Source organism: Podarcis erhardii, assembly GCF_964252035.2.
Source record: "Podarcis erhardii genome assembly, chromosome: 15".
NCBI lineage: Eukaryota > Metazoa > Chordata > Lepidosauria > Squamata > Lacertidae > Podarcis > Podarcis erhardii.
Window position 1 is genome coordinate 19,661,826 of NC_138505.1, and position 24,800 is coordinate 19,686,625.

At 49.2% G+C, this 24,800-nt stretch overlaps 1 protein-coding gene across 1 annotated transcript in view; it reads left to right on the top strand.

The window, feature by feature from the left end:
* Positions 1 to 734: 734 nt before the first annotated feature.
* The window catches only part of KSR2 (kinase suppressor of ras 2), a gene marked incomplete at its 3' end in the record, with an annotated part of 189,408 nt that continues 165,342 nt past the window's right edge, over positions 735 to 24,800 (top strand). The window contains exon 1 of the mRNA XM_081841791.1: positions 735 to 901. Within this exon, the coding sequence (XP_081697917.1) occupies positions 809 to 901 (93 nt within the window). The 5' untranslated portion in view covers positions 735 to 808. The remainder of the gene's footprint in view (positions 902 to 24,800) is intronic.

Below are 24,800 nucleotides of genomic sequence, written 5' to 3' on the forward strand. Positions count from 1 at the left end.
TATATTTTTAAACTCCCCTCTACCTCCTCGCGGGAGTCCAGCCGTCTCGGGGACACACGTCTCCTGGGCTGGGGGGCCCGTCCAGGCGAGGCGTGCGCCGCAACCGTTCCTCGCGTGTCGCGGCCGCGCGGATTGACAAGGCAGGACGCCTGCGTGTGTGCGCGCGTGTGTGGATGCGGGAGCCGGGCGGAGCGAACGCTGCGGGCCGGGCGAAGAGCAGCCCCCAGCCCCGATCCAGGCTGCCAGCGAGCGCTGGGCGAAGGAAACCGCGCGTAGCCCGCGGAGCTGCCTGTGAACGCCCCGAGGGGCTCCCCCGGGGCTCCGGCGCGCCCCGCCCCGACCCCTCCCCGGGAGGAGGCGCCGCCGTCGCCGCCGCCGCCGCTGCCGGAGAGATCGCCCAGGCTCGCATGGAGGAGGCTTGACAGCCGGGCGGGCGGGCGGGCGGGCGATCGCGGGCGAGCGAGCGAGGCTGCGAGCGCGCGGGCGAGGCGGCACCGGGGAAGGTCTGGCGCGGTGGGGGCGGCGAGGAGGGGGCGGCCGCGGCGCCGCCGCCGCCGCCGCTGCCGCCGCTTGGGGGGATCGGGCCGGCGGCCGCATCCCCCTGATCCAGGAGGAGGAGGAGGAGGAGGAGGAGGAGGAAGAAGAGGCGGCCGAGGGGCAAGCCATGGAGGAGGCCGCCGTGCCGGCCCCCGGCCACCCCCCGCCGCCGCCGCTGCTGCTGCCCCCCCCTCCGCCGCCGCCCCCGCCGCCCCCTCCGCCGCCGCTGAGCCTGCAGAAAGCGCTGCAGCAGTGCGAGCTCGTCCAGAACATGATCGACATCAGCATCTCCAACCTGGAGGGGCTGCGCACCAAATGCGCCACGTCCAACGACCTCACGCAGAAGGAGATCCGCACCTTGGAGGTGAGGCGCGGCCCGGAGAGGCAGGCGGGCGGGCGGGCTGGCGAGAGGGTGGGGGGCTGAGAGTGAGGGGTCGTCCAGGGATGGACGGACGGACGCGGGGATGGGGGACTCTGGAGCTCAGGAGGGAAGGGGGCGCTTCTCTCGTCCCCCCCTCCACCCCGTCCATCCCCAGTCCGGGCCCTTGAAGGCTATGCCACCGAGGGGCGCGCGGGGAGACGCGGAAGGGGGGGGGTGTTCCTGGTCGTAGCTGTGAGTGTGTTTGTGTGTACGAGAGAGAGAGAGAGAGAGAAAGCGCGCGCCACGGAGGCTGCGCGTCCTGCAGGTGCCTAAAGGTGTCGCTGGCTTTCTTTCTTTTTTAGTAGGGGGGAGGGAAGAGAAAGGGATCTCCCCCATCCTTGCCCTCATTAGGGCAATTTTCCTTCCTGGTTTTCTCCTTGCTCAGCCACAGAACGATAGATCCCTCTGTCTCTCCCCCCCCCCCCCCAGAAGGAGGCCGTCGGTGAATACAGCCTCCCTCTTGTCGTGGCTGCCTTTGCAGGGATAGTTAAAAATAAAACCGTCTCTGTGGACTCTTGGGAAGGTGGGGAGAGGCACCAGAGAGAGAGAGAGAGACCCCGAAGGTGCCTACTGGAGCAGCTGATTGGAAGTGTTCCCCTCACCCCAGCCCAGTCCTGTTGGGAGCCCAGAAGGCGAGATTTTGGTGGGGGTGGGCCTCTTTTTGCCACGCGTGGTTGAAATGTGGGGTGGGGGGGGAGGGAGAGAGAACCAGATCCACGTGTTCGGCACGCATGAGACAGGCGCCATGCGGCCTTTGACTTGGGAGCATCAGCAGGGGCTATTGGGTCAGGCCGAAGGGGGCCCATCTCGGCCACCACCCTGTTCTCACAGTGGCTGGCCGGAGATGCCTTATTGTGGGAAGTCTGCAAGTCCACAACTCTCCCTGCTTGCCGTCCCCAGCAGCTAGTAGGCAGAGGCAGATATGCCTGGACAGCAGAGAGAGGTCAGGGCCATTGTGGCTGGTAGTAGCCACTGAGAGTTGCTGAGAGTAGCCTCATTTCCCCTTAGTTCATCATCTGAATTGTCACCCAATTGTCAAAGGCCTGTGTTTCTTCCTGCCCCCCCCAATTTATTCATTTGCAACTGTGCCTGGCTTTGCATACCTGTTCTCTGAGCAGCTTTGCAAAGTTTACATAAGCACTATCGCACCTTGACCCAGGACCCCAGCCTTTTGCAGCTTCTGCTGGCAGCATGTCTGCCACCTGTCTCAGGTCTAGATGCATGGAGGGTGTGTTATTATTACTACTATTTTCCTTCTTGCATTCATACCCCACCTTTCCCTCCAAGGAGGTGCCTGTTTCTTCCCCTTCTTATTTAATTCCCACAACAGCCCTGTGAAGTAGGCAAGTCTGAGACGTAGAGACTGGCCCCCAAGGTCACCCAGTGAACTTCATGGCCAATGAGCAGAGATTTGAACCTTGCTCATCCAGGTCCTAGTCCAACTCTCTAACCACTGCACCACACTGTTCTGCAGGCTCTTTCAGACTGGTGTAGTGGGGAGCAGCTGGACAGGTGGATACTGTCATTGGTGGGCCCCCTCTCCAAGTGGACTTGTCCCCTTTTCGTTGGTGTCCCCTTGCTTTTCTCTCCCCTCTAGGCCCGATCCATGCAAACCTTATGGTGGTGCAGCAGGCACATTTGCAAAGCTAAGCAGGATCTGGTATGGTTTCAAACTGGATGGGAGACTGTATGTTGAGATTCCTGAATGGGAGAGGGTTGGACTAGGATGATTCTATAATTCCCCTCTAGGCCCAATCCATGCAAACCATGCTGTTGATTGGGTCCTTAAAGAGGGCTGGTGGAGGAGAGCTTGTAGGAGCAAGCAAGAGGGGTGGAATCAGGCCCCCAGACCTCTGTGGGTCAAAAGTGGAGCTATGTAAGCACCGTACCTTGGCACACCCCTTGAATGTAGTTCCTGACCCCTGATACCTGCCCTGCTGCCTTGGTTTGACCTGTTCTTGTAAGTCCCCTTTGCAGTTCCTGGACTCTGCATCTTGAAGAGCTGTGCAGAATGGGGCATTATCAGCTGTGGCAGAAGTGGGAAACCTCCAGCCCACAGGCCAAATGCGCTGCTCTAGGGCTTTCTGTCTGGCCCCTGAAACCTTCTCCAGTTCCACCCTTATTTCCAGGACACACCATTCACAAGCCAGGCTTCACACCACAAGAGTTTTGGGCTGGCTGGAATGTGTCCCTGAATCCTGATCATGTCTCTTGATTGCCTGGATGGGAATGGAGGAGAGTTTTTTTTGTGTGTGTGTGTGTGTGTGTGTGAGAGAGAGAGAGAGAGAGAGAGAGAAGTATCCTGTAGAAATCAGCCTACTGCACAGAAGTAGAATCGACTTCTGTTGCTCCACCCACTTCTGCCTCTGGATCCGCCCATCATTAGCATGTGGCCCCCAGAATGTTGCGCAGGAAGGATTGTGGCCCTCAGACTGAAAAAGTCTCTTCTCCCCTGACCTGTGGGCCTTCCTTAAAGCTACAAGGGTAAAATCGTGGTTCGGTTTGCCAGAAATTAGTAAAACGTGCATCCCTGAACACTTGTCCAGTTGTGGGTTCTCCTGTGGCAAATGCTCATTTAGTGGCTTGTATCTCCCCTCCCTGCTGTAGGTTTCTTGTAGCACAATAACTTTTTCCAAGGAGGGCCAGATTTGATGAAGTGAACATGTGAACTGCCCCAGGGGCCACATTAATCCAGCAGATGGGCCGGATTAGGTCCCCAGACCTGACTTTAAACATACCTGTTGTAGCAGAACGTTCATGTCAGGACTGGCTGCCATGTAAAGGACGAAGCATCTACTGGGGGTTTGACGATGGCCTTGATAGCTTTTATTCTTTTCTTTTCTCAAGCAGCTCTTGGTTATGGCAGCTTAGTGATACCTCCAGGTTCAGACGCAGTCTACCATGGAACTGAGAAACACATATGTAGGAGGTCCCAGGCACTGCTCAGATCCTGACTTGATAAAGTTTAGCAAAGTTATTTCCTTTAGAGCAGGCATTTGTCTGCAGATCTGTTCCTCAGCAGTAGAACATGTACTTGGCTAGTTTGATGTCTGGCATCCCCGGGAAAAAGGGATCACGGGCGTTGGGAACTGGAAAAACTCTTCTGCCTGGGGCTGGCTTTACACATTGCACGGCAGCAAATTCTGTGCTTGCGGAGAACTGCAGGTGATTCCGTCCTTCTCACTAACTTTTCTGTCTGACCTGCGTTTGTGACGACTTCTTTGTTGCGTTCACACATTACATTTTCACATGTGTGCTTAAAACGTCTTTGGTGGATGCCTGGAAAACTGCAGGCGATTCTCAAATTGACTTTGCTGCCAGACAGACAACTTTGCAGACACTTCTCTGTTGCATTCACACATGTACATTTGCGTATGCCTGAAAAATGTCATGTTTGACATAGTCCTTAAACCTGGGAGAAGTGCTGGTGGTTGAGGTTATTGGACTGACCATTCGGTCTGGATGAAGAGAAGGACGCTTAGGTCAGAAGCTTCCTACTGAAGGTTGACCCAAGTCTTGTCCTGTTGAGGGGCCACATGCAAAAGTGCCCACATCTCACTGATCCAAACGAATGGCCGAGGAAGCACCCAAAGTAACAGCAGAGTTGAAAGTTTTGGATGAACATGAATGATAGTTAAAAATGTGATCATATAATTATCAGGTTCACTGTACATCACTAACAAAAGAAGAGTCCTGTTGGGTCAGGCAACTGGCCTATCTCATCTTTGAAGGCCATCCAAGACCTTCTTCATGCAGTGCCTAATTAAACTGTGGAACTCACGGCCTAGGACCCTTGTACCTACGGGACCGCCTCTCCCGGTATGCCCCACGGAGGACCTTAAGGTCCATAAATAGTAACACTCTAGAAGTCCCGGGCCCTAAGGGAGTCAGATTAGCCTCAACCAGAGCCAGGGCCTCTTCAACACTGGCGGAACGCTCTGTCTCATGAGACCAGGGCCCTGGATCTGATTTCTTTCCGCAGGGCCTATAAGACAGAGTTGTTCTGCCTGGCCTTTGGCTTGGAATCAAATTGATCCCCTTCCCCTCTTCCTTTCTCCTTCCATGATGGAACTGCTATTTGGGGACTTCCCTGGCTTTTTTCTGGCCCACGTAGGACCAGTCCGGATAGCTGGCCTTGGTGAAGACTTGACGTTTTCATCCCCCAAAAAGTTTTTGATTTGAGTTCCTGCTGAAATGAGGCTGCATTTTAATGTTGTATTTTAGTCTTGTTTTTGAGTTGTGTTTCAATCAATTGTTTTTGTGCTGGTGTTGGCTGCCCTGAGCCTGGTCTTGGCTGGGGAGGGTGGGGTATAAATATAATAATAATAATAATAATAATAATAACAACAACAACAACAACAACAACAACTCACTCCCACAGGAGGCAGTGATGTTCACCAAGTTGAATGGAGTTAAAATAGGATTGGACAAGGCTACTGGTAGCTACTAGCTATGACAGCTCTGCTGTGCCTCCGTGGTTGGAAGCAGTCAGTGCTTCTGAATCCATTTGCTGGAAACCACAGGAGAGGAGAGGGCTCTTGCGTTCGAATCCTGCTTTCTGGTTTCCCACAGGCATCTGGTTGGCTCCTGTGAGAACAGGATGCTGGACTAGAAAGGCCATTGTGCTGGTCCAGCAGGCTCTTTTTATGTTCTTTACGAGAGTGGTCACACAACCATCGGTCCACTTGCTCTTGCAAATAGATGTGATTGTTCTGAAGTAAACAGTCTGGGGAGTAATTTAGGGAGGGAGTCTATCCTAGCCCTCTTTGGAGATGTCGGGGATTGAACACGGGACCTTCTGCATGCAAGGCTCTACCAGAGAGCAATGGACTTGCCCATGCAAACATCACATGGCTTGGCAGGCTTATTGGAACAAAGAAGTTTTGCAGCAGTCGCCAAACGCAGTACAGTGAAAGAGCCTGAAATCAATGAGCAGGGAGTTCCAAAGTGCACACGCTGTCATAATAAAGGGCCGATTTCTTGCAAGTGCAGAATGAATCTCATTTGTAAAAGTGCCATTTCCACATTTCGGTGATATAGAAAAAAATGCACATTGGCAGAGGAGGGATCCCACCAGAGGACCTTTTAGACTTCAACCAGCCTCTGCCAAAAGCTACGAGGACTCAGTTGAAGATTACGTGTAGAAATGTCTCAGTGTTTAGAGCACCATAAGCAAGACATGCTCAGGAGTGACTACCAAAGTGCTGTAGGCTAGTTGTTCTGAAAGCTTCCTCCATTCCATTTTTTAAAAAAATAATAATCTAGCAAGGCCACCTTAAGGTTTGGGTTTAACAGATGGGCTAAGTAGCCTTGACTTTTTGGAAGTGAAAAAAAGAGATATTATAAGGTTATGTCATTGGCCTTATCAAGGAAAAGCATCAACCCAGCCTTGCAAAAAGCTTCCCCTTGCCGCTTGTTTAGTTACTGGCACACAGAAATTGCTGACACAGAACCTGCACTAGTCTTTTGTGTCTGAAAGGGGGGAAAACAAACAAAAAACACCACCACATTTTGTAAAAGTTCCCTTCTGGGATGCTAATGGGCAGTGATGGTTTAAAACAAACAAACAAACAAACAAACAAACAAACAAACAAACAAACAAACAAACCCACCCTCAAAACTGGGCAAGGGGCAGTTCATATGGCAGCTCAGTGGCAGAGCAGCTGCTTTGCATGAAGAAGTTCACAGGTTCAACCCTTGGCCTCTCCAGGTCCCCTCAAGTCTGTACTCAGATCAGCTATCCTAGTAGCTGATGGGCCACAAGGCAGGGAGCCTGACAGCAGGTGGCGCCGATGACAGGCGAAGCCAGCTGATGCTAGTTTGGTCCCCATCCTCCCCCATGCTGAGTATTATAAGGGTGGCACTGAGGAGGAAGGTGACAGGCAAGACTACCCATTGGACTGCTTGTAAGTAAGAAGGCAGGATGCCAATAGCTCACCGAAGGACCCAGGCTCTCTCTATCCTTGTTGCAATTATGGTCTCTCTTCTTCAGCGGCTACATAGGAGCCTGCCTCAACCCACGTAGCCCAGTACTGGTTGGCTGTGGCTCTCCACAGTGTTGAGCAATGTGGCAGCTGCTCACTGGAACTGGTAGGGCAGAAGGCAGGGAGCCCAACAGTAGGTGGCGCCAGAGCCAATGACAGGTTGAGTCAATGAATTCTAGTCTTGTCACCACCCTCCTTTGAGTTCCACAAGGGCAACACTGAGGCTAAGGAAGAGGAGGAGGAAGGCGACTGGCAGGACCACCCTGTGGACTGGTTGTTAGTAAGGGGGCTGGCTGAGGGCAGGCTGAGCTGGGTAGGGCATTGCCCCATTTCCCCAAATGGGCCAGCCTCTGCTGCTGTTGCCATGTTCTCCACTGCCTCCGTTCCCCTCTTTCCTCACCCCTTCTGTGTCAGTTTTGAAGCTGCAAGATCCTCTGGGCTGAGACTTCTGTTCTTTAAGCTATAAGCTTCACACAGATTGATGGGGCTGTCTAATTAATAAGAAGGACCGGCAGGAATCTCTTAATTAGACGCCTGGTACAAATGATGCTATAGAATGAGTTCCCATTCCTTCCATTTCCAGTGTTGAAGCACTGAGTGATGATGCTTAGGTAGGCGTGGGCGAGGGAGGCTGCCCCAGGATGGCAGTTTTCTGTTTGTCTGTTTGTTTTGGAGTGTGTATTCCGCAACATGTCAATAGTGCAATCATAGTGGAGTTATACTGGACCGTCCACACATCATTCTGCATTCCCAGTTGTTCAGCAATGCCAGCGCATTATTGCCATGCTGAAGAGCACCATTATTTTTATTATTACAGTGGTACCTCGGGTTAAGTACTTAATTCGTTCCGGAGGTCCGTACTTAACCTGAAACTGTTCTTAACCTGAAGCACCACTTTAGCTAATGGGGCCTCCTGCTGCTGCCGCGCCGCCGGAGCACAATTTCTGTTCTCATCCTGAAGCAAAGTTCTTAACCTGAAGCACTATTTCTGGGTTAGTGGAGTCTGTAACCTGAAGCATATGTAACCTGAAGCGTATGTAACCCGAGGTACCACTGTATTATTATTATCCTACCCCAGCTTTTTCCCTGACAGGGACTCAAGGTGACTTACAGATAAAATAATAATACTTAAAAACATGGAGAAAAAAATAATTTAAAAAACAACTAAACATTAATATAATTAAAACACAAACAAACATATATAAATCTACTAAAAACATACTGATGATTACCATAAAAACAGCACAGCACAAACCCTTTCATTAAAAGCAGTCAGTTTCCAAAAACCGGTTGGAATAAGAAGGCCTTCATCTGCCGGGGGAAAGACAAGAAGGTGGGAGCTAGTCCAGCTCTTCTAGGGAGGGAGTTCCAAAGTCTGGGAGCAGCCACCAAGAAGGCCCTCTACAAGCTGAAGGTGACGTGTGGTCCTCACAACAACTCTGTGAGGTAGGATAGGCTGAAAGTAGGCGACTAGTCCAATATCACCCCAGTGAGCTTCATGGTCCTTGGTCTCGGACCTTGGTCTCTCAGGTCCTAGCCCAACACGCTAATCACTGCACCACCACTGACTTTAAGTAACAGGACATGCACAGATTGTAAATGAAGCAGTGTGTCCCCCACAAAAAATAACCTGTTGAAAGTAGGATTTCATAAAACTGCCCTGATTCCACCGCGAGCTGAAATCAACATGAGTGCACAATAAAAAAGGACATCTGGTGTGGGGAACCTTTGGCCCTGTCATATGTTCCTGAACTACAACTCCTACCTCCTGGGCTATTGGCCACGCTTGCTGGGGCTGATGGGAGTTGTAGTTCAGCAACCTCTGCAGGGCCAAATGTTCCATGTACCTGCCTTAGAGTGTGCTTCCGACTATTTTATTTGCAGCTGTGGCTTCGCATGCCAGCTGGGTCTGTTTAGGAGGAACTGGGGGGTGGGGGAAGAGACACTCTTAAGCTTTCTCCCAGTTCTTTCTTTGAAGTATCACCTGGCATCATATCATGCCAGGAGATTGACAGTCGGGTGACCCTGCCCACCTGGCAATGTGGTCGAGTACTGGATCCGGCCTGCTAACTGAATCCATAGCCACACCTGTGCTTTATATGGTGATGACACATGGCGGAATTGTTTTTTTTTTTTGGGGGGGGGTGATAGCATTTTGTTCACACCACACTGAGCGACTGGAGGTGATGACATTTTATTTTCATTTTCTCTGCTGGCTGCCCATGTGCTGTGGGTGTTTGAACATATCCCCGTTTCCAGAGATGGCTCCAGTTTATTATTATTTTTTGGAATCTGCCGGAGGCAATTTTTTTTTTTAGATGTCCTCCCGTCCTATACCTTTCTGAGACAGCAGCTTGGTGAAGGAGGTCACCGGCTCTAAGCTAAGGCAAGGGGGAGAGGGCGTGTGAAATGGATATATTGCTGAGCAGCAGGGATGGGCAAATTGTCAATTTCAGTTTCTCATTTTTCTAAACTTAAATCCAGCTCCCCACATTTGCACACCAGCTTGCAACAGATTTGTCTTCAGTTGGGTTAGGGATCAATGAATTGGTCTGTTTTGGTTTTTCTGAGGTTTCGTACCTGCCAGACATTTAAAGCAGACCAACTTCCCTAAAAGAATCATGGGAACTGTAGTTTGGTGCTGCAAAGTATAGCTCTCTCTGTGTGTGGTGTAAACTACAGTTCCCAGGACTCTTTGGGTGAAACCATGTTCCTTATATTTGCTTTAAATATACAATGTTTATGCAGCCTCTGTGTCTCATTTCCCCCATTCTTCAGCTCAGCTCTTCACATTTCCACATCACTTTGTGCTATATTTATTTTAAAAAGTCTTCATGAAAATAATCCACATTTTAGTACAGATGTCTACTCATGTACATATGTATGTGTGCATTTTTGCTTAAGATACACATTTTTGCAAAGCAGTTCCCTAATATAATTCATTTTGGTATGTTATTTTTGCTAGCATATGCATTTTTCATGCACACTTTCTCTGAAGTATATACATATTTTTTTGTGCACAACTTACTTGGCTAGGAAACTGCATTGCAAAATTCAGAGGAGTGGTGAGGTTCAAAGGAGGCCCTGGTTTCGGTTCGTGGATTGTTTCAGAATGTGTAAATGAGGTAGATTTCACCTCTAGCTGGGAGCTGAATCAAATCTCTCCCCATCCCTATTGAACAGGACCTTTTCTAATAGCCAGAGGAGAGGGATTGCATGCACGGAGTTGAGGTCCGAGGCCCGAGATAACTCTGAAAGTCCCCCGCATATTGCACTGATCCAGATTCTAACTACAGAGATGCAGATCTTAGTGCCACCTGCCCAGCAAAAGCGACACACAGACGAGGCTGTGCCTCTCCAATTTACGGTGAGAAATGCAAATATTGCAAAGCTTGCAAACGTAATGAATGTCATCTGCTTTGCAAATGGATGATAAATGTTCTTTGGCCCACAACTCATTTAGTGTGAGGATATATAGCTTCCCTGGTAGAGCTCTGCATGCAGGAAGTCTCAGGTTAAACAACATCTAGTTGCTTAAATAGGACCGAGAAAAAGTTCCTGCTTAGGCAGGAGTGAGGAGTTTAAAAGTTGGCACAAAATGCACCTGCTGAATCTCTGACAGAGAGTTCCACAGGATGACAGCAAAGGCTCAGTTCCTCAGTGTTGTCATAGTTTTATTTATTCTTGCTGTAAACTGCTCAGATTTTTTTAAAAAATGAATTAATGGTATATAACAGTGCGGTGGTGCTGTGGTCTAAACCACTGAGCATCTTGGGCTTCCCAATCAGAAGGTTGGCGGTTCAAATCCCCGCGACGGGGTGAGCTCCCATTGCTCGGTCCCTGCTCCTGCCAACCTTGCAGTTTGAAAGCACGTCAAAGTGCAAGTAGATAAATAGGTACCGCTCCAATGGGAAGGTAAACGGCATTTCCATACGCTGCTCTGGTTCGCCAGAAGTGGCTTAGTCATGCTGGACACATGACCTGGAAGCTGTATGTTGGCTCCACAACCCCAGAGTTGGCCATGACTGGACCTAATGGTCAGGGGTTCCTTTACCTTTTTTAAACTATCTTTTATAATAAATAACTATCAAGCGTAATCAGCAAAGAGCTGTTAGGTAGGGCAATAGAGATTATCTTCTTTAGTAATGACTGAAGTCCACAGGGGATCCGGTACTGAGGGTCGGACCTCAGTGATAACAGTGGAAAAACTGTGGGTTAGCTGTTGAGAGCCTCCAGTCTCCCAGCATTTTGGGGCAGGGATATGAGCGCCTAGCAATAGTTTAGATTTGTAGAATTAAGGTGCTGTGTCACCCCATCATGACAAATCTACTTTGGAACTCCTTGCATATTGACACCAGACCGGCCCCTTTGCTATATCCTTAAAAAAACAAACTAATTAAAAAACATTTTTGTTTAGACGAGCTTCTCGAGACATGTAGAGCAGGCACCCCCAACCTGCGGCCCTCCAGATGTTTTGGACTACAATTCCCATCATCCCTGACCACTGGTCCTGTTAGCTAGGGATCATGGGAGTTGTAGTCCCAAAACATCTGGAGGGCCGCAGGTTGGGGATGCCTGATGTAGAGGGTTGATATGTGCTTTGATTTCCTTTTAGATTCCTGTTGATTTAAACGATCCCAGATTTCTCTTTGAGGTGGGATTGCTGCATTTCAAGCCTGTACTGTGTGCATTGCCTCCTCACCTGTGTTCTTTGTTGTAATGTCAGAACCTGGGACAGCACCTGGTTAAAGCTAGAGATGCAGATTAGGCCAAAAATCACATAGGGGTTTTGTCTGAAAATATAAATATAAATATAAGTATACAACACCAGCAGGAAGTGCCCGGTGCTGCTTGTAAATTTGAAGAAACCAAAATACATTGTGAATTTTATATGGAAAGGGTAATTTATGAGTTTTAGGGCTGCATGCACTCCCAACCCCACCAATCCTGCACTCTGAACTGACCTGGGCAGCTCCTGCTCCAGTCCTGAATCCATTTTTATTTTTGTGCATAGGTGAGCTAAAGTTTAATTAGGGTTGAATCAGAAATGGCACCCAGTGTCCAAACATAGACAGAAGCTACTGCCTCCACTGGGATGCGGGTGGTGCTGTGGGTTAAACCACAGAGCCTAGGACTTGCTGATCAGAAGGTCGGCGGTTTGAATCCCCGTGACGGGGTGAGCTCCCGTTGCTCGGTCCCAGCTCCTGCCAACTTAGCAGTTCGAAAGCACGTTAAAGTGCAAGTAGATAAATAGGTACCACTCCAGCGGGAAGGTAAACGGCGTTTCCATACGCTGCTCTGGTTCGCCAGAAGCAGCTTAGTCATGCTGGCCACATGACCCGGAAGCTGTATGCTGGCTCCCTTGGCCAATAAAGCCCCAAACTCGGCCCTCCAGCTGTTTTGGGACTACAACTCCCATCATCCCTAGCTAACAGGACCAGTGGTCAGGGATGATGGGAAATGTAGTCCCAAAAACATTTGGAGGGCTGAGTTTGGGGATGCCTGCCCTAAAATATACATGTTGCTGGCATCCGTCTGTCTCTGTAGACAATGGAAGAGTGTGCCTTTGGGGGTAAAGTCAAACCGTTAGAGAGTTACAGCCCCTGCTGTGGCTTTAGAGACCGGTATGGGAGAGACATGTTTTGTTGCAGCCGGGGCAGATGAAGGCATCCAGTTTTGCTGCTACAGGTGCACCATGGGTTTTCTTCTCTTTGCTCTCCGCCCAGTAGTCATTCCTCCTCTAGTCACTGCTGTGAATACACAACCCGACTGTCTCCAGGCACTGCAATTATCTGCAAGGGATTCCCATACAGAAGAGTTAATGTCACGCTTTCAGACATCTTTGTAACACAGAGTTGGTCTGCCAACAGGCCTAGTGCCTGAAGCCAGCTCCCTGCAGAGCACTTCTTTGGGGATCCTGCCATTTTCCATCCTTTGAGCATGACCAGGCCAGTGTAGACGTCGCTGAGACAGGAGTGCAAACAGGCTGGGGATTTGGGCTTGGGAGAGCACATCTTTGTTTGAGATTCTGTCGCGCCATTTGATGCCCAAAATCTCCATGATGCAGGCTCGTGGAAGGTGTTAAGGTGTTGCTCCTGGCGGGTGTAAGTTGCCCATGACTCATTTCTATATAGCAGCGGGCTCAACACACAAGCTTGGTAGACCTTCATTTTGGTATAATAATAATAATAATAATAATAATAATAATAATAATTTATTTATACCCCGCAGATCTGGCTGGGTTTCCCCAGCCACTCTGGGCGGCTTCCAACAAAACACTAAAATACAATATCCTATTAAACGTTAAAAGTGTCCCTAAACAGGGCTGCCTTCAGATGTCTTCTAAAAGTTTGGTAGTTATTTTTCTCTTTGACATCTGGTGGGAGGGCGTTCCACAGGGTGGGCGCCACCACTGAGAAGGCCCTCTGCCTGGTTCCCTGTAACTTGGCTTCTCGCAGCGAGGGAACTGCCAGAAGGCCCTTGGCGCTGGACCTTGGTGTCTGGGCAGAACGATGGGGGTGGAGACGCTCCTTCAGGTATACTGGACTGAGGCCGTTTAGGGCTTTAAAGGTCAGCACCAACACTTTGAATTGTGCTGGGAAACGTACTGGGAGCCAGTGTAGGCCGTTAGCACCACATTGCCCCATATCTTTTTGGAGAGGTGAGCCATTGCTGTAGCTGCCTTGCCAATATGTTTGTCCAGCTCAGCATTGATGGGGAGGTTGCTATGTTCATCGGAACATAGGAATCTTCCTTAGATAGAGGCACATGATGAATGTGTCTGGTGGGCACCCCCCTTGCTTTCATTCAAGATGCTTAGTGCTTGCTTTGCATGCAGAAGTCCCCAGATTCCACCCCTCCATCTAGGACTGCCTGAAACGCTGTAGAGCTGCTGCCAGTCAGTGTAAGGTAAAGGTAAAGGGACCCCTGACCATTAGGTCCAGTCGTGACCAACGCTGGGGTTGCGGCGCTCATCTCGCTTTATTGGCCGAGGGAGCTGGTGTACAGCTTCTGGGTCATGTGGCCAGCATGACTAAGCCGCTTCTGGCGAACCAGAGCAGTGCACAGAAACACCATTTACCTTCCTGCTGGAGCCCTACTTCCTGCTGGACCCCTATTTATCTACTTGCACTTTGACGTGCTTTTGAACTGCTAGGTTGGCAGGAGCAGGGACCGAGCAACGGGAGCTCACCCCGTCGCAGGGATTCGAACTGCCGACCTTCTGATCGGCAAGCCCTAGGCTCTGTGGTTTAACCCACAGCTCCACCCACGTCCTGCCAGTCTGTGTAGACAGTACTAAACCAGATGGACCTTGGGCCTGACTCGATACAAGGCAGCTTTCTCTGTTCGTGTGCCGTAAGGGAAGGGCTGCAGTGCAGTGGTTAGAGCATCTAGCTCAGTTGGTTAGAGCGTGGCGCTGATAATGCCAAGCTTGCAGGTTTGATCCCCGTGTGGGACAGCTGCCTATTCCTGCATTGCAGGGGGTTGGACTAGATGATCCTCAGAGTCCCTTCTATGATCTGAAAGTCCCAGGTTTGATCTCTAGCATTTCCAGCTAGCATTGGCAGACCACCCTCTCTGAAACCCTGGAGAGCTGCTGCCAGTCAGTGTAGACAGCACTAGCTTAGATAGGCCTGTGCTCTGACTCGACAGCTTCCTATGATCCAGAAGAAGGGTTCTGACTACAGTGGTACCTCGGGTTAAGTACTTAATTCGTTCCGGAGGTCTGTTCTTAACCTGAAACTGTTCTTAACCTGAAGCACCACTTTAGCTAATGGGGCCTCTTGCTGCCGCCACGCCGCCGGAGCACAATTTCTGTTCTCATCCTGAAGCAAAGTTCTTAACCCGAGGTACTATTTCTGGGTTAGCGGAGTCTGTAACCTGAAGCGTATGTAACCCGAGGTACCACTGTACTTGGGTGAAACAAGTTTAGCCGCCTTCCTCCCCTCCGAAAGAGAGACCTTGCTCCTGTTAAAATGGCATCTCCCTTTTGTCTGCCCTCCGACGCACAACCAGCTGTCCTTTTGGGAGCCTGGCACAGTCTTGGGGATCATCTGTCACTATAGTCGGGCTCTCACCTAATGTTGGAAATATGCATTCATTAAACTTTCAAGCACAACCTCCCTTTGCCAAGGGAGCTCTCCAAGGTGGGTTGGATTTCTGCTCCTCCTCTGACGGAATCGCTGGTTGACCTGCTGGTGGGGGACGGGCAGACGATTGTACTCCACCTCGAGCGGCTGGCTCCGTGCCTCTAATTTATCACTATTATTATTATTTTTCTCTCCACCTGCGTTTCTCCTTTGTTTTAGCGAGATCTTAATCTCCCAGCAGGGCAGGCCGAGGGAGCAGTTTCCAGCCTTGGCTGACGTCAGTTGCAGCTCCATCGATTAGTTGGCGCTAGGCACTGGGAGAGAGGTGCAGCTGTCGTCCCTCTCCCTGGTGACCAGGTTTAATGCCATCCTTACCACTTCTTGCTTCAGCAAGTTGACACAGTGTGGTCGTCCTCTGAAGCTCAGCAGGGCATGTTTACTCATTTATTTCGTTGCCAAGTAGCTCTGCCCGCTTTGCACAACAACCCTGTGAGGGAGTTTAGGCTGCAGTTGGCCCCCACGGTCATCCACTGAGATTTATGACCGAGTCAGGATTCGAACCCTGGCCTCCCGGGTCTTAGTCTGACATTGTTACCACTACACCACACTGGCTCTTCTGTGCCTGGGGCTTGCACGGAAACAGGGTGGTGCTTGCCTCCTGAGTACATGTTAGTTTTTCCAGCAGTTGTAGGAAATGGAGGTACAGGGGCAGTGACCCAATAATTGTTTACTTTTCCGGCTGGTTCACCAGCTATGACCCCTCTTGGACAGAGGTGACTTGGCCACTGTCCTCCGTGCTTCATGCTGAGTTCTGGACTGGATGACTGCAATGCGCTCTACATGGAGGTGCTCTTGGTCCAAAACGCAGCATGCGGATTACTGGGTGGACTTGCCGATCAGAAGGTCGGCAGTTCGAATCCCCGTGACGGGGTAAGCTCCCGTTGCTCAGTCCCTGCTCCTGCCAACCTAGCAATTCAAAAGCACATCGAAGTGCAAGTAGATAAATAGGTACTGCTCAGGCAGGAAGGTAAACGGCACTTCTGTGGGCTGCCCTGGTTCACCAGAAGCGGCTTAGTCATGCTGGCCACATGACCTGGAAGCTGTATGCCGGCTCCCTCAGCCAATAAAGCAAGATGAGCGCCGCAACCCCAGAGTCGGCCAAGACTGGACCTAATGGTCAGGGGTCCCTTTACCTTTACTTAATCCATTTACAGTAGATCTCATGTAACCCCCTGCTTCCTAACAGCTGTGCTGGTTGTCAGTTTGTTTCTGGGCACAATTCAATGTGCTCACGTTGCCCCTATTTTCCGGAGGCAATCCTGGTTTTACAGAAGCTGTCCCGGTTTCATGATTTGATCCTGGAATGTCCTGCGTTTCCTTAGCGCATCCCTATTTTCATCAGAGAAATGTTGGAGGGTCTGGTAGGACACCCCTATTTTCATCAGATAAATATTGGAGGGTATGGAGTTGTGTGGCCCCCGAGCCAAGGAGATATGTAACTATACAATCTTTGGAAGTCATCTGAAGGGAGCCCTATATAGGGAAGTTTTAAAAAATGGTTTCTTATGTTTTTATCCATGTTGGAATATTTATTTTAAAAGTTCCTCATGAAAATTCCTCAACGTTTTATTGAAAATGTTTCTGTGACACTTTGCCTAATATGCACTTTTTTTTTTGAAGAGCAGTTTTCCCACTAAAACGCTGACGAATTTTCATGAGTAATTTTTTTGTTTAAAAAATAATAATGATGCAAACGGATGTGGAGAACTGCACTTATGACTGGAGAAACTGAGAGAAACCAAAATGGATTGGTTTACACATCTCCAGCCCACCTTTCCTGTGAAAGCGAAGGTGCAATTGCTTCGCCCTCCTCTCCTATGGTAAGGTTCCATCTGCACTACACATTTCAAGCAGTATCACCCCGCTTTTAAACCGTCACGACTTCCCGCAAAGAATCCTGGGAACTGTAGTTTCCCAGGGTGCAGAGAGATGTTGGGCAAAACCCCTATTCCCTTCCCAGAACTACAATTTCCAGAGTTCCTTGGGAAGAGGCACTGACTGTTAAACTACTCCAGGAACTGTCGTTCTCTGGGGAGAACAGGGGCATCCCAACCAGAGATGGAGCTAGCTGCTCCAGCACGCGGTGGGGGGGGCATGGGGGCAAGGCGAGTGTCCCAGGGGGGTACCACAGCAAGCGTCCCAGGGGGCAAGACGCCCATGGGGGTGGAATGGGCAGCCCATGGCAGGCCACACCGCTTTGCCAGCAGCCTTCCTCCCTTCCCTCTTCTTTTGACAGCTTAGGGGAGGATTCCCCCCCCCCCCGGAAGTAGCCCGGGAGCAGGGGGCAATGGCGTGCTTCCCGCCCACAACTCTCAAACCTCCCCTGGGCTGTCAAAACAATTGGGGGGGAGGGGGGAAGGTCGCTGGCAAGGCAGTGCAACTCTGCCCCTTCCCCTGACAGCTTGGTGTTGGATTGGGAGTTGCGGGCATGCGGCGTGCTGAATGTCACCCCCCTCAGTGATGACACCTGGGACGCACCACCCCCACCGCCCCCCTTCCACCGCCCCTGATCATAACAACTGTCAGCATCCATGACAAACTATCCTATCTATCTATCTATCTATCTATCTATCTATCTATCTATCATCTATCTATCTATCATCTATATCTATCTCTATCTATCATCTCTATCTATCTCTATCTATCATCTATCTAACGAAAAGAATCCGTTCCGCGAGTCTCTTCGTCTAGCGGTTTTTTTGTCTTGCGAAGCAAGCCCATTGACGGCTTAGCAGATTAGCGCTATTAGCGGTTTAGCGGCTTTTAGCGGCTTATCGGCTTATCGGATAAGCGGATAAGCGGCTTAGCGGCTTAGAAAAAGGGGGGGGGGAAGGAAAAAAACCCACAGGAACTTGCAAGACATTTTCGTCTTGCGAAGCAAGCCCATAGGAAATTCGTTTTGCGAAGCACCTCCAAAACGGAAAACTCTTTCGTCTAGCGAGTTTTCCGTCTTGCGAGGCATTCGTCTTGCGGGGCACCACTGTATCTATCATCTCTATCTATCTATCTATCTATCTATCTATCTATCTATCTATCTATCTATCTATCATCTATCATCTATCTATCTATCATCTATCTATCCATCATCGATCTGTCTTCTTCTTCTTCTTCTTCTTCTTCTTCATCATCATCATCATCATCTATTTAAAAATATATAAGGCACAGCCCCCATTGGAGAGTTTGTAGTGCCATATCACATTTAAACCACAGCAGAGGTGAGAGAGAGGGGCTGCTTAAAATGGCGGCCGCTCGAGCGCTGCTGCTGCTGGCACCAGCAAAGCCCAGCCCCCTTCCTCCTCTAGGCAGGGCAGGGAGAAGCCAGGAGGAGGGAGGGAGGAGGCGCTGCTGAAGATTTGGGGCAGATAAATGAAAGGGCTCCACACAGCGGAGAGTTAATCTGTGAGAGATTGCTGTCCTGATCCACAGGCCCAAAGGAGGGCTCAAGGGATTGGTTGGGTGCAGGGATACCGAAGAAGGATGTCCAAAAACGTTAGAGGGATCAGTTCTAGTGCTTGATTAAGGAAAGGTGTAGACTTACAGCAAATCAGCCTGCCAGGTCTCCTAGTCTTTACTGAAATGGGTCAGACACCGCAGCAAGGAGACGGCTTGTCCACACCCAAGCAAACACCCATGCATTCTTTATACACAAAGAAGAAAACACCAGTTTGGCTAGGACTACCCATCTGTCCAGGGGAGGGCACAGGTGGCAGATACCCAAATCTTACAGATAGTTCCCCCTTCTGGGCTCAGATCCCAGCAACCCCAAGCCCAGAGATAAGGAGAGCATCAAAGGGAGCCAATTAGCCTATATCAAAGCAAATGAAGAGAAACATCTATGAGCTCATGGCGAACCAATTAATTGTGGAGTTATCTTGACTGCCAAGATGGTGTTTGCAGAGCACCTGGAACGGTTCAACACACTTTCTTCTGCAGGGGGCAGTGGTGGCCATGAACTTGGAGGGCTTTAAAAGAGGATTAGACGAATTTGTGGAGGAGAGGGCTGTTGAAGGCTACCTGTCAGGATTGTTATGTTCTCCCTCCACACTTGGAGGCAGTAATGCTTCTGAATACCAGTTGCTGGAAACCACAGGAAGGGAGAGTGATCTCATGCCTAGGTCCTGATTGCGGGTTTCCCCTTTGGGCATCTGGCGTGCCACTGTGAGAACAGGATGCAGTAATAGATGGGTCATTGCTCTTCTTGTGTTCCTACCATCTCACTGGAGCTTTCTGATAGTATGGGAGCAGAACTCTTCTCAGTCAACCCTACTTGGATCCAGCTTCTTACTCTGTCTCCCCTTCAGGTTCTGATACTTCCTGGGGCCCCAGTTTCACCTCCCACAACCCACTGGGACTTTCCCTGGGGTCATCAAGTGCCATCTTGCCAAACTCCTCCCATTGCTGCCAAGGACTGGACCATTCCTTCCATGATATCTCCAAGGGCCTTCGGGCCTCGGCCCAGTATACCTGAAGGAGTGTCTGCACTGCCACTGTTCAGCCCGGACACTGAGGTCCAGCTCCGAGGGCCTTCTGGCGGTTCCCTCACTGCGAGAAGTGAGGTTACAGGGAACCAGGCAGAGGGCCTTCTTGGTGGTGGTGCCCGCCCTGTGGAACACCCTCCCATCAGATGTCAAGGAAATACAGTGGTACTTCGGGTTAAGAATTTAATTAGTTCTGGAGGTCCGTTCTTAACCTGAAACTGTTCTTAACCTGAGGTACCACTTTAGCTAATGGGGCCTTCCGCTGCCTCTGCGCCTGTGCCGCGTGATTTCTGTTCTCATCCTGAAGCAAAGTTCTTAACCTGAGGTACTATTTTTGGGTTAGTGGAGTCTGTAACAAGAAGCGTCTGTAACCTGAAGCGTTTGTAACCCGAGGTACTACTGTAAACCAACTATCTGACTTTTAGAAGACATCTGAAGGCAGCCCTGTTTAGGGAAGTTTTTAATGTTTGATGTTCTATCGTGGTTTTAATATTCTGCTGGGAGCTGCCCAGAGTGACTGGGAAAGCCCAGCTAGATGGGCGGGGTATAAATAATAAATGATGATCATGATGATGACGACAGTAGCAATGGTTGGCAAGGCTCCCCCCTTTCCTATTTGTGAAGAAGGGAGAAACTTTCAATGGAGTCTGATCCATTAGCGTGGATGGGGCGCTGCCCTCAGCCAGCCCCTACCAACCAGCCTGCCTGGTTTCCTCATAACCAGCCCAGGGGATGGTCCTGGTTGTCAGCTTCTTCTTCCTCAGTCTCACAGAATGGAGAATGGGGGCAAAAATAGAATTAGCTGCCTCTGCCTGCCATTGGCTCTGGCTCCCCCTGCTGTTCGGCTCCCTGCCTTCCGCCCTACCATTCCAGGGGGCACCAGCTACCCCTGGGTGCGTTGACCCATTTTCTTGAAGGAAACCTGTTGTGGAGTCCTGAGGCAGTTGAGCAGCTACTGATTGTCCCCTCTCATCACACTGCTCCCCCCTTCTCCCCCTTGTCTGCCATCTCCATGGAGAATAAGCTGTTTGAGGGACACAGAGAGGGGGCTGAGGATAAATATTTTCTCTTATCGCCTCGTAGCCACAATCTCTATTCAGGTATCAGCTTGCAGGTTGCTCTTTTGAAATGAGGAGAGCCTGGGCTTGTCCTGGGCAAAAGAGATGGAGAAATGAGCACCACTATTATTCTGCATGAAGAGCTGCAGAGCTTTTGTCTGCTTTTACTTATACTTAATATTTGCATACCCTCCTTTTCTGTTTAAACCCATAACAAGGGATGGACAGAGAACCTGTCTATTTCGGTTTCTCATTTTTCCAATCCTAAGTTCTCTACATTTCCACACCAGTTTGCAATTTTTTTGAAAACGAAGTCCTCATGAAAATTCATAAGCATTTTACGTGTGAATTTCTCCCTATACACATTGTTTGCATTCAATTTTCCCCGATATACACACTTTTCAAAACGATTTTCCTAACGCAATGCATCTTTCCATGTTATTATTATTATTATTATTATTATTACTACTAAAGTTCATTTGTGTGCGGATTTTAGTATATGTATATTTGCACAAGTTACTTGGTTAGAGAACTGCCTTGCAAAATTCAGAGGAGAGTGAATTTCAGAGGACGGCTGTGGGTTTCAGTTTGCATATTGTTTTACAAATTGCAAATTAAGGGTTATGATTGCCTTAAAATGTGAACTGAGTTGAATTTCTCTCCCATCCCAACTCATAGCCAAAATGACTTGCAATGCCAGGAGAACAGAATACAATGAAGAAATAAAACACTGCAGGGATGCATCTCTGAGGACAGTGTTTTTTTTTATCTATCTATTCATTCATTTTATTTATTCATTTATTTAATAACTTTATATCTGAATTTTCCTCCAAGCAGCTCATAGTGGTTCTCCTCCCTCCTCCTCATTTTATCCTCACAACAACCCTGTGAGGTAGGGTAGGCTGAGAGGCAGTGACTGGCCCAAGGCCACTTCAATCAGCTTCATTGCTGAGTGGGGATTTGAACCCTGGTTCTTCCAGGTTCAACACTCTGTGCCACATTGGATGTCTGTCCCGCCCCTTCCTCCCTAAAGGGTTAGCTCCCTTACACAGAAGGCAGAAGGGAACAGGACCCTGGACAGCTGCCAGAGAGCCCTGCAGGCTGGCACCCCACTGCCAGAGATGTTGTCTAAGCAAGGAGCAGAGGGTAACCAAAAACTCCATGTAGCCTGAAGGCCAGGAGTGTTGTCTGCTCCATATCTCTGGATTGCAACAGAGGCACCGCCTGATTTTGCAATCTGTGGCTTCAGCAAGGTTTGGGAAATGAAAATACTGCAGTAGACTTATCCTTTGAGGATGGTGGCGTGGCAGGACTTTGCCCTCTGATGGAGCAGTACTTAATAATAATAATAATAATAATAATAATAATAATAATTTATAATAATTTATACCCTGCCCCCTCTGGGCGGCCTCCAACAGGATATTAAAAATACAATAAAAGATCAAACATTAAAATCTTCCCAAAACAAGCCTGCCTTCAGATGTCTTCTAAAAGTCAGATAGTTGGTTTATATCTGATGGGATGGCATTCCACAGGGTGGGCGCCACTACCGAGAAGGCCCTCTGCCTGGTTCCCTGCTCACTTCTTGCAGTGAGGGAACCGCCAGAAGGCCCTCGGAGCTGAATGATGGGGGTGAAGACGCTCCTTCAGGTATACTGGAACGAGGCCCAAGTACTGGGGTAATTTTCCACAAGTAAACAGCTCAGACCAGGGGTAGGCAAACTAAGGCCCGGGGGCCGGATGTGGCCCAATCGCCTTCTCAATCCGGCCTGCGGACGGTCCAGGAATCAGCATATTTTTACATGAGTAGAATGTGTCCTTATATTTCAAATGCATCTCTGGGTTATTTGTGAGGCCTGCCTGGTGTTTTTACATGAGTAGAATGTGTGCTTTTATTTAAAATGCATCTCTTGGTTGTTTGTGGGGCATAGGAATTCGTTCATTTTTCCCGCCTTCAAAATATAGTCCGGGCTCCCACATGGTCTGAGGGACGGTGGACGGGCCTACAGCTGAAAAAGGTTGCAGACCCCTGCCTCAGACTGTGCCTTCATCTGTGTCCACATATATACATGCAAGGTGATGGGGGGAGTCAATCTCAGGGTCGTGGCTTGATTATTGACTGGGAGCGAGACAGCAGTGATGGCTCAGTCGGTGGAGCATGAAAATCTCAGGGTTGTGGGTTCAAGCCCCATGTTGGGCAACAGATTCCTGCATTGCAGGGGGTTGGACCAGATGACCATTGTGGGCTCTTCCAACTTTACAATTATATGATTCTAAGAAGGGAGGAACAGGAAAGGAAACCATTGTCTCAAATGAGGCCTCAGCTAATAGAATCAAACTTTCCAGCGAATTTCCAATTGAGGTGGTTTCATGCTGGCGTATTCACTTGCTTGCATGACAGAACCAGGAAAAGGAAAATGGCAGGAGCTCCCCAAGCTATGGGCAAAGCATGATGGCAGCAAGAACAGCATCGTTACGACAGGGAAGAGATGGTGCAAAAGATGAAGAGAGTGGGGGACTGGAAAGCACAGCAAAAGATATATGTGTGTGTGTGTGTGTGTGTGTGTTTGTGTGTGTGTGTGTGTATATATATATATATATATATATATATATATATATATATGGTTTATATCCCACCTAATGAGAAGCTAACAGCCAGGATTACTCTGGCTGGAAGCATTTGGAGGAATCAACACTGAGATTGGTGGGGCATCTTTCCATCTCTGAGCCAATAGTGTCCATGCTGCTGTCATCGCATACATAAATAATCGTTTCTGCTCCTTTGGAATCTCTGTAGCTAAAATGCCAACCAGAGACAAATGGCTGATGAAGATGATGGGCTATGCCAAAATGGCGAAACTGATTGGGAAAATCAGAAACCAGGAAGAGAAGAACTTTGAGAAGGAATGGGAAAATTTATAATGTATTTAAGAGAACACTGTAAACAACTAAAAACTTTGGCAGGATTTGAGTAATGCTTGTAATGTACGAAAAACTATCGTAAAAACGAATTATTTTTTGTTAAAAAAAAAAGAGAAAGTAAGAAAAGCAGTTGGGGGGAAAAACATATTGATAATGGTAACCCTGGAAGGGCGGAGGGGAGTCAAAGGATTCAGGGAATTCTAAACAATGAGGTGGTTGTTTTGTTTGAATTTTATTTTTTAATGTAAAACTCAGTAAAAATATATTAAAAAAGAAAAAGAGATTGGCAGAGCATTGCTCCGTTTGCCTGGCAGAACAACGGACACAACCCTTTACCTTTCGTATGGTAGGTGACATTCAAGCCACACAGAAACCAGAGGTTTCTACAGATAATTACCTCATAAAGGAAAACCTCTCTCCCTCCTCCATCCAGGCAAGCAAGAGGCGTTATCACAGTTCATGGGGCATATTTCAGCCAGGCAAAGGCTCTGAGCAGCACCAGTGAGAGTTGTGGCCTGGGAAGAGTCCTGAGGTCCGAGCAGAGAGTACTGGAGGGCCACATTCACCTCATCCCTGTGTCAGCATCTGCCAACACACACCTGGTGAAGTCATATCCAGCCCACAACCTGACAGTTATTCTTTTGGGGTGTACACGTCCTCCTGTCTTGTACACTGGTACCTCGGGTTACATACGCTTCAGGTTACATATGCTTCAGGTTACAGACTCCGCTAATCCAGAAATATTACCTCAGGTTAAGAACTTTGCTTCACGATGAGAACACAAATCGCGCAGTAGCGGCGCGGCAGCAGCGGGAGGCCCCATTAGCTGTGGTGCTTCAGGTTATGAACAGTTTCAGGTTAAGAACGGACCTCCAGAACGAATTAAGTACTTAACCCGAGGTACCACTGTAATCTCGACAAAGACCTGAGGAACGAGATCACCACCCCACTCGTACTAATCATCCCAGGGTGCTCAACCACTGCCACAATGTGCTTTCTTCTGTCAGATCAAAATGAGCAGATAACAGCAAAGGTGGCTAGGTTCATAGCAGGAGCAATCAGAATAAGGGCCACTAACTGACGGCTGATTCAGGACTTTAAATTGTGCTCTTATATCAAATTTCCTTTTCTGCGTATACTGTGATGTTTTACTGTTGCTATGGCCATTGGCTAATGCAAATAAAGTTTTATCTATCTTTTGGGGCGCTGCTATGGGACACCCTTTGGTGTCTCTGCAGGGGAAGAACCAG